Source organism: Cricetulus griseus, chromosome 8, assembly GCF_003668045.3.
Source record: "Cricetulus griseus strain 17A/GY chromosome 8, alternate assembly CriGri-PICRH-1.0, whole genome shotgun sequence".
In the NCBI taxonomy this organism is placed as follows: domain Eukaryota; kingdom Metazoa; phylum Chordata; class Mammalia; order Rodentia; family Cricetidae; genus Cricetulus; species Cricetulus griseus.
In genome coordinates, this window is record NC_048601.1 from 63711365 (window position 1) to 63720673 (window position 9309).

General features: G+C 46.0%; 1 protein-coding gene across 1 annotated transcript; it reads left to right on the top strand.

The window, feature by feature from the left end:
- The first annotated feature begins 1086 nt into the window (after window positions 1-1086).
- On the top strand, window positions 1087-9027 carry LOC100755128 (guanine nucleotide-binding protein G(I)/G(S)/G(O) subunit gamma-2). The gene is made up of 2 exons (XM_027429504.2): window positions 1087-1229; window positions 8362-9027. Exon 2 carries the CDS (start codon window positions 8476-8478, stop codon window positions 8686-8688), a length of 213 nt encoding a protein of 70 aa, XP_027285305.1. The 5' UTR covers window positions 1087-1229; window positions 8362-8475; the 3' UTR covers window positions 8689-9027.
- The last annotated feature ends 282 nt before the right edge of the window (window positions 9028-9309 follow it).

Here is a 9309-nt window from a genome sequence, read left to right on the forward strand (position 1 = left end):
AGCTGAAACCCCCATGCTGGCTTGAGGGCTTCCAGTCCCTGTGGGTTTTGTTGCTTTCAGGGCTGTTGAACTCCTGTCTGTAATCACTGTATGGCTTAGAGAAAGGAGTAGCTATGTAGGGAAATGGTGCAGGGGAGACAGTAGACCCTGTGTGCTGGGCCTGGCCTTGACCTTGGGCAGCACTCCGTCCCTCCCCCTTTCTGTTGAGCCTCATTTCTCTATAACACCATCTTTCTCTTGGGGGAGACAGGCAGGGAAGAGCCTCATGTGGCCCTGACATTTCCTGGCTTTATTGTATATCTGGATTTCTGCAACTAGACCCTGGCTCAAGCGAATGTGGGGGAGCACAGGAAGCCAAGCAAGGGAGTGACTTCTGGAGGAGTTTCCAGAACATAGAAGAAAAACACATGGGTGGAGCCCTGTAGTGAGAACCAGGACTAGGTGGCCCAAATCAATTTAGTGCTGAGGCCTAGACAGAGCCTGGCCTGCCACTGCTGGTGGCCCTCTTGCTTTTGAAGGCAAACAGGCAGGGAAAGGGGGGAGGGGCATGTCTAGTGTTTGTCTGGTGTGCCTCTGCTGTCAACTGTAGTGCTCTACTTCTGGGGCCACTGGTCACTTAATGAGGAATGGGCAGGAGCCTGGGATGACAAAATCCAGGGTAGTAGAGCCTGTCACAAGCAAATCTGGCTTTGGCTCCCCCCACCTGATCCATGAAGAGGAGCCTCAGGAGAAAAACGGGGAGCTCTCAGGGAGAATCTGGCTCAGGGCACAATGGGCTTAGTGTGGGAGGACTATTCCCAAGAGATGTTTCCATGGCACCCACAAATGTCAATGGTCACATTGTGTGGGAGGCCTCGGATCTGGCCTCTCCCTTGGGGTGGAAAGACAGTGTGTAGGAGGGAGCCATGCTCTCTGGTCCCACAAATATCCCTTGGCACCATGCTGCGGGGTGACCGGTAGGGTATGGGAGCCTTCCCACAACCCTTCCTCTTCTGTAGTCAAGTGTGTGGCTGTGGGGGTGTTCTCAGGGCAAGGCTAGGACTCAGGCACACAGTCATTTAATCCTCCTCTCCAGGGGGTGCTCATCGCTGAAGGGGACAGCAAACGGAGACTTGCCCCTTTTGTGTACTTTCTCCAAACCTGAGCCAATAAATCAGCTCTCCCTCCGCTGACTCATGCACAGGAACTGCGGGGTTTGGTGCCAAGTTTGGAGAACCCGAAGGCCATTTGTAAGTTATCAAACTTTGGCAAAGCAGTTTGGTAGCTAGTTAATCTGGTTAACTCTTAGCCAGGCAGCTAATGGCAAATGCTGTGATGGAGCTACCAACAAAACTTTCTAGGAGTGGCCTGGCTGAGGAGGATGCTGAGGAGCTCTGGGCTGGGAGAAGAGGGCTTCCAGGCAGCGTCCAGGCCAGTTGAGGGATAGGAGTCGGAGCTGTAGGGCTCCGGGCCAGGAAAGTGAGTAGTGCTGTGCAGGGGGCTTGGGACCCAAGGCGACAGACAATCTTACACAGCTGTCCAAAGTGGTTGGGCAGGAGAGTTCTCCCCCACACTTCACCCCCCACACCCCCTCCACACCCCCACCCCCAGAAGAGTATCACTGGATGAGGAATAGGCACCCTGGCCTAGAGCAACGCTTGGTGAATGCTATTGGGGGAACTGGTGTGGGGATGAACTCAGGATGGAAGGATGGTAAGGAAGACAGAAAGAGGGCCCGAGGGCAGCTGAGAAGCTGGCTTAGCAGTTAAACTGCTTGCTGCTCAAGCATGGTGACTAGACCCCCCACTCCCCAGGAATCCTAGTGCTAGTGGGAGGGGTGGCCTACCCCTGAAGGCAGAGACATAGATCCGAATCACCAGAACAAGCTGGCAAGGAAAACTAGCCAACTTGATGAAGTCTAGGTTTAATTGAGAGACCCTGCTTCAGGGAGACAAAGTGAAAGAGGGGTCAAGGGTGATCCCCAACAACAACCTGTGGGACTCCACACAGAGGCCCATACATGTTCACATGTACCATACACATGAAAAATCACACACACACACACACACACACTCACACACACACTCACACGCACATATTTACAACAGGAAAAATGGAGGGAGAGAGAAAAAGACAGGGAGGCAGCCAGGATGGAGAAAGGCTTAATGGGGAAAACACAGGAGTCAGTCTACTTACAGTCTGCAGGGGAGTGGCCCACCCTGGGCTTTCCAAAAACAAAAGTCCCTACAGTTCTGACTTGGCAGCTGTTCCCATTTTTTTTCATGGTATAAAGATACTTCTGTGGTCACCTCTGTGAAGGAGGGTGCCCCATGCAGATGTGGGAGGGGGCTGGTGCAGATGGCTCCTTGCTGCTAGCTCCATACATTGCTGTATCTCCCCATCCGAGCAAACATTTGGGACTTCAGAGATTTCTGGGAAATAAGTCCTTCCTTTCCCTGTATTTCCTGATGGGAAGAGCATCAGACACCTGGCAGTTGGGTGTAGGCTGCCCTGAGGAAAGGGCTGAGATGCTCCCATAGGGTAGGCAGCTGGGGATGAGCTGCAGTCCCAGGAGGGACTCCGGCAATGCCACCCACAGTCCAAGGATGCCAAAATCTTTGCCCACTGCAGCTTCCCCGAGTCTCACAGGACACATCTGTTGAGAATGAGGCACAGCTAACTCACTTCTCAAGCCAGGCTGTCCAGGTCAAAGGCCATGAGTGGGACTGTCAGTGTTTGGGTGAAATGTGTTGGAGTCTCCCAGCTGATAAGGCTTGCTCTGGGTGATGGCCAGAGAAGCTTCTTTTTGCAGAGTGACAGGTAAAGTGACCAGTTAAAGACTCCTGACTGGTCCAAGGTCTGAGGGCAGTAGATCCTCAGTATCACCCTCTTCAAGGCTCAGGAGACATCAACGAAGAGGGCGGTTGGAAAAAAAAGAAGTGCTGTGAGTTCTGTCTTCTAGATATGGCGTGGCCAATATAACCGTGAACACACAGGAACTGTGGCAATCTGCACCAGGCACACATCAACACACACATGCAGGAAACCCCAAACCAAAAGACACACAAGTCAGGCAGGGGGAGGTAGCTGGGAAGAAGGGTCAGCTGGGGTGGGTGAGGGGTGAGAGTGAGAAATGAGGGGGCTGAATACGGTCACATGCGTGGATGAAATTGTCAAAATGGAACTTAAATTTTAAAAATTTTCCTTTATTTTATGTGTATGGCAGTTTTGCCTGATGCATATTTGCATGCCAGTTGTGTGTAGTATCTGTGGAGGCCAGAAGAAGACATTGGATCTCTTGAGACTACAGCTGTGATCCACCATGTAGGGGCTGGAACCAAACCGTCTCTCCAGTCCCTAAGAGAAAGCCCCATGGGATTCTTTTCTCTAGGTAATAGGTGATTCTCACAGGCATGGTCTGCAGAAGGCCCACATATAAGAGCCCATTTCTTCAGGTCTCAGACTCACAGAAATGAACTATAGAAGTGGGAATCAGAATGTTGGTAACCTTAGTAGACAATATCAGTCACCTGGAGGGAGCACAGGGTTGATGGAATGTTCCAGATCTGCCTATGTGATACTAGCCTGTACAAAGCCACTCAGCTCTATCTGTACTTAAGATATATGCTATTTGCTAGCCAAAGGCCACTTAGATAATTCTTTTGTTTTTTGTTTTTTTCAAGGCAGGGCTTCTCTGTGACTTTGGAGGCTGTCCTGGAACTAGCTCTTGTAGACCAGGCTGGTCTCGAACTCACAGAGATTCGCCTGCCTCTGCCTCCCGAGTGCTGGGCTTAAAAGTGTGCCCCACCACCGCCTGGCTCACTTAGATAATTTTTTAAAAGAAAATAGTGCACATTTTCTGAAGTTATTTGCATTTTGTTGAAGCTCTAGGCTACGAAGGCATTGGCTCCTAGAAATTTCTAGAAGGAGAAGAGGCCCTTTGAAGAAACTCTGTAGACTGTGCAGTTTCCATTTTGCTCTGCTCTTCCAGTTCTGTATCTGATTCCAAGCTCCAGACCCATGGCACAATGGGGACTATTTTGACTTTTATTATGTTTAAAAAGTTTATTGAGACTTGAATACATGTATACAATATATTGTGGTCTTATGCACCACCATTTCTCTTCTCCAACTTTTTCTGGACTGCCCCCCAATAAATGTTCCTTTCCCAACTTCATGTCCTCTTAATTTTTTGTTTTGGTTTTTGAGACAGCATTTCTCTATGTAGCCCTGGCTGTACTGGAACTCACTCTGTAGACCAGACTGGCCTCAGACTCACAGAGATCCACCTGCCTCTGCCTCCCAAATGCTGGCAGTAAAAGTGCCCACCACCACACTTGACTCAATTTTTTTTTTATGACAGACTAATTAGTGCTACCCATTGTGTAGTGGTGTGCAGCCACCCACTGAAGCTTGGGCCGCCTACCCCTGGCCACATCCTCAAAGAAAACTTACACTCCCTCTCCTAGCAACTATCAATGGCCAGCAGCTCCTCAGCTAGGGGAAGGGCCTCATGAGTGCCTCTTGGGGATTGTTTTTAGAGATCACTCAAGAGAAACTTCTCTTGATTCAACCTGAGGCCTGTTGCCTGTCTCCTGCCTGTAGAAGAGGAATTTGTATGTTTGTAGGGTATACCAATCCCAGGGGCTAGGGCTTTAAAATTAAGTGAGGCTGCCCCCTGAGCCATTTGTTTAGTTTTTTTTAAACCCCACAACTTCCCCCTTACATTTATTTGTTTGTGTAAGTGTATGTGTGTTAGTGCACAAATGAAGGCGTGGTTTAAATAAGTTCACCAGACCTGAGATAAATGATAGGTTTATTAGGGAAGGACTTACACAGATAAGAGTAAATAACTGCCCGGGGCTTCCTGCTCCTGAAGATGCACTTGTCTCTTCTCCCAATGCCCAAGGCAGCTCGAGCCTGCAGCTCCTCTACCTTAAAAGGGTCACGGAAACCACGCCCAAAGGATGTAGCCAGTACTACAAGTACACTACAGTACTACAGTACACACAAATGCCATGCCATGGTGTGTATGTGTTGGTGTAGGTCAAAGGATAAGAGACCTACATACATCTCTTAGTGACTTCTAGCATCTAACAGGACATAAGTGCCATGTAAAAAATTATTATATTGTATTGATTAGGAAACAATGACTCTACATGTGTTTGATGCAGATGCAAATTTCTTCCAAATATTTTAAATCTACAGATAGTTGAATCTGCAGATGTGAAAACTGTGGCTATGAAGGACCAACTGTATATGTCCATACTTTTTGAATTTCAAAATATTTAGAAATGATTTTTATAATTTTATTTTTTTAAATGATAGGCTACACAAGACATGCTGTTTCTTGGCAATCCCTAAGTAACACTCAAGGACATTATAAAAGAGGAAATGTTACTTTCCATTCATTTTGCAAACATAATGAAATTTCTCAACATGCTTTAACTATGTTACTTAGCCAAGCTGACATCATGTTCCACTTTGGAGACATTTAATTAAAAATTTATTCACTTTGATTATGTAGTTTCTCTTTATATTTTGGAACAAATTGCTCCCCAAGAACTAAAATTTATTCTGTGAGAATAGTAGCCATTTGACAAACTCGCTCTGGTTGGGAAGCCAACTTTCTGGCCTTGTGGGTGAGCCCCGCTGGAGCTTGTGAGAAATGACAGAGTGTGGCTGAGGTTTGCAGGGCAGGAGTGTGCATGAGGGAGCAATGGCCTACCTCACCATGCACAGGTATTTCTTTTCTAGCCTGAGGAGATGGAGAGACAATCTTTAGCTCAGAATACCCTGGAAACCCTGGACCTCTATTGTTTGACCCTCAGTGTGAACTTAATGGCTCATCTTGGAAAGTTCTCAGGCTGCAGAGATGCTCGTAGGATAAAGTGGCCTGCTGTCCAAGTATGAGGACCAGAGTCTAGATCTGCAGAACCCACATAAATGCCTGGTGGGTAGGGTGCTACCTGTAATTCCAAAGGCAGAGACACTGGTGCAAGACAGCTGGTTAGCTAGCCTAGGCAATCTGCAAGCTCTGGGTTTCTCTGAAAGAGCCTGCCTCAAAATATATGGTGGAGTGCAATTAAGGAAGACACTAGCCTAGCATCAGCCTCATGTCTCCTCACATGTATGCCTGTACACACATGAACCCTCACACATACACACATACCACATACTCATACTCAAGAATAAATGAATAGATAGATAAATATTAAAAATTTGCTCATGTAAACAAACCTGAACAGACTCGAAAAGATATCCCAGATAGAGCCAAATGAAAAAGGCAGATCTCATAACACAGTGAGTGGTAACATGCAGAATAGTATGTATAAGTGCACTCACTAGCGTGCATGTGCGCGTGTACACGCGCGCGCGCACACACACACACACACACACACACACACACACACACACACACATTTCCATACACTTGCCTATGCACAGAAGCATTGAGAACATACTGGAAAACATGTTCATATCTGGGAAATAGAATTATATGGGTGCTTACAACCTGTGAATGGGATCTGGACACCCATCTTTATGCTTATGTGCTGAGTCAGTCCTGGTATGGGTCAGCCTATTCAAAATGTTTACTACAAAAATAAAAATTTTTAATGCTTATCTAAAACCTTCAAAACAAAGCTGTTCATAAAAACAAACACTGGTCATATGCTCTAACAAATTAAAAATAGCTTGTTAGGGGCTGGGAGAGGTTTGCTGTGTAAAGTCTTCCTAGATGAGCATGAAGACCTGATCTCTGATATCCAGCACCCATGTGACAACTGGGAGTCACAACTCCCATCTGTAACCCTAATGCTGAGAGTCAGAGACAGGAAGATCCTAGGGGCTCCCTGGCCAGTCAGTCTAGCTGAACCAGTGAACTTTAGTGAACTTCTGTCTCCAAAGAATAAGTAAATAAATAAATAAACAAATAAATAAGGTAGAGAGCAATGGAGGAAGCAAAAAGAGGACATGACTTGGGAGGAGTTGGACATCAGCTTCTGGATGACATACACATATATATACACACCAAACACACACACACACACACACACACACACACACACACACACACCCCACACCAGAAAGTTAAGTGTACAGTAACTGATATAAACGGATATTAATGATGACTCAATCCACAGACTAAAGGTCAACTGGCAATGCCTAGCCAGGCTGTGGGTGGTCCTGGCCAGTTTGTAGCCCTTGAATATGTGTGCCTCCACCTTCTCCATTTTAGGAAATCTTACTTCCAAAATATCTGTCATGGATGACATTTCAGTTCTTGTCTATTTTATTTTTAATTAAAATACAATTACAACATTTCTCCACTTTTCTTTCCTCCCTCCAACTCCTCCCAAGTCACGTCCTCTCTTTGCTTCCTCTCAAATTCATGTCTTCTTTTCCTTTGTTATTGCTAGTACAAATATACATGTTGTGGGGTATTTATACATCGTGGGAAATTGTATTGCTATAATAAAATGCTGAATGGCCAATAGCTAGGTATAGGTGGGATTTCTGGGGAGAGAAAGGAAGAGGAGGAAGGATCAAGGCATTCTAGAGACGCCAGGAGACACGGAAGAAACAGGAGACAGGTACACTGTAACAGAATGTAGATTGATAGAAATGGGTTCATTTAAGTTATAAGAGCTAGTTAAAAACAAGCCTAAGCTATAGGCCAAGCTCTCATAATTAATAAGTCTTCGGGTCATTATTTGTGGGCTAGTGATCCAAAGATAGTCCAACAAGAAAGTGGGCTTTCTGGTCCTGTAGTCTCCCAGGCAGGCTGCAGTATACAGAGACATGGCTCCAGCTGCTACCTGTGGGCTTGAGTCAGCCAGTGCCGTGTGCAGAGCTGCATGGAGGGTTTAAGGCTTGGCTTACATAATCAAAAAAGACTGCAGGCACACAGTAATGTGGTCCAAACCAAGAAAACCTTTAAAAAGCTAAGCAAAGGAATTTCGATTCAGGGATCTCTTTTTAAAGGAAAGAGGGGGGGGGTATAGTATAGAAATGATTTTGAACAACCACTAGTCTCAAGTATTTTACATTGGTATTGATTTTTATACATATATTTAAACATATATTACATATATGTTTCTACTCTTGTTTAAGGTATTATACTTATGTACATTTAAAAAAAAATGCAATGTAGGGGCTGGAGAGATGGCTCAGCGGTTAAGAGCACTGACTGTTCTTCCAGAGGTCCTGAGCTCAATTCCCGGCAACCACATGGTGGCTCACAACCACCTTAAATGAGAGCTTGTGCCCTCTGCTGGCATGCAGGCAGAAGACTGTATACATAACAAATAAATAAAATCTTTTAAAAAATACAATGTAAAGTTCTAGTCCTTAAAAGCTATTATTACGACCACCTATCAGCTCTGCCAGGGAAGCTGCTCTCTAACCAAGCCTTGGGAACCAAGCAAGATCTGCTAGTGAGCCTCCGGCCTTGAAAATTGACAAGAGTGTCTGAGAACCCCATCCAGCTCTCCAATGGCCAGCAACAACACGGCCAGCATAGCACAAGCCAGGAAGCTGGTAGAGCAGCTGAAAATGGAAGCCAACATCGACAGGATAAAGTTGTCCAAGGCAGCTGCAGACTTGATGGCCTGCTGTGCGGCGCATGCCAAGGAGGACCCTCTGCTGACCCCAGTCCCGGCCTCAGAAAACCCCTTTCGTGAGAAGTCCTTCTGCACCATCCTTTAAGCCTCTGAGAGGAGGCAGAAAAGCGCTGGGGCTCCTGGGACATTGATGTAGAGTTCCTAGCAAAGTGGGCGCCTTTCTCGTCCACAGCATTTAAAGAGAGAAAGGAGAACCATCATGGACACTCGGGCTGTGCTTGTTTAAAGAACTGTCCCTTTATGAGAATGGAAGCCGATTCCACATCCCAGCTTTAGAGATCTGACCCTGCAGACCTGCCTAGAGGAGGGGAATGTATAAAAAACAAAATCAATGTCACTTCTTTTCTGCTATCCCTCTAAGACCTTACATTTCTGCTTCGTGTTTAAAAACAAAATAAACATTAAAGCTGGTGTTCTGAGTTGAGATATGGCTGACCTTCCGGGGATGAGAATTGTCTTTCAAATACCCTCTGATGTAGCCACAGTTCTGTTTAATGGCATCCATGTTTAGTCCTTTGTGCCTTTTTCTTTTTTTTCCCTTACTCTTTCTCTACCCCTTCCTATTAGAGTACTGTAGAGATGAGGCTGGGTTTATGTGTTAGAATGAACTCTAAGAATGAGTGAATAGCTAAGACATGTAGAAAGATGTTCCCCATGGCATTTCTTCATGAGAATTAAAAAAAAAGAACACACACACACACACACA

Excerpts from the sequence above, each read along its gene's own strand:
- LOC100755128 (XM_027429504.2), top strand. The coding sequence starts at position 8,476 with ATGGCCAGCAACAACACGGCCAGCATAGCACAAGCCAGGAAGCTGGTA.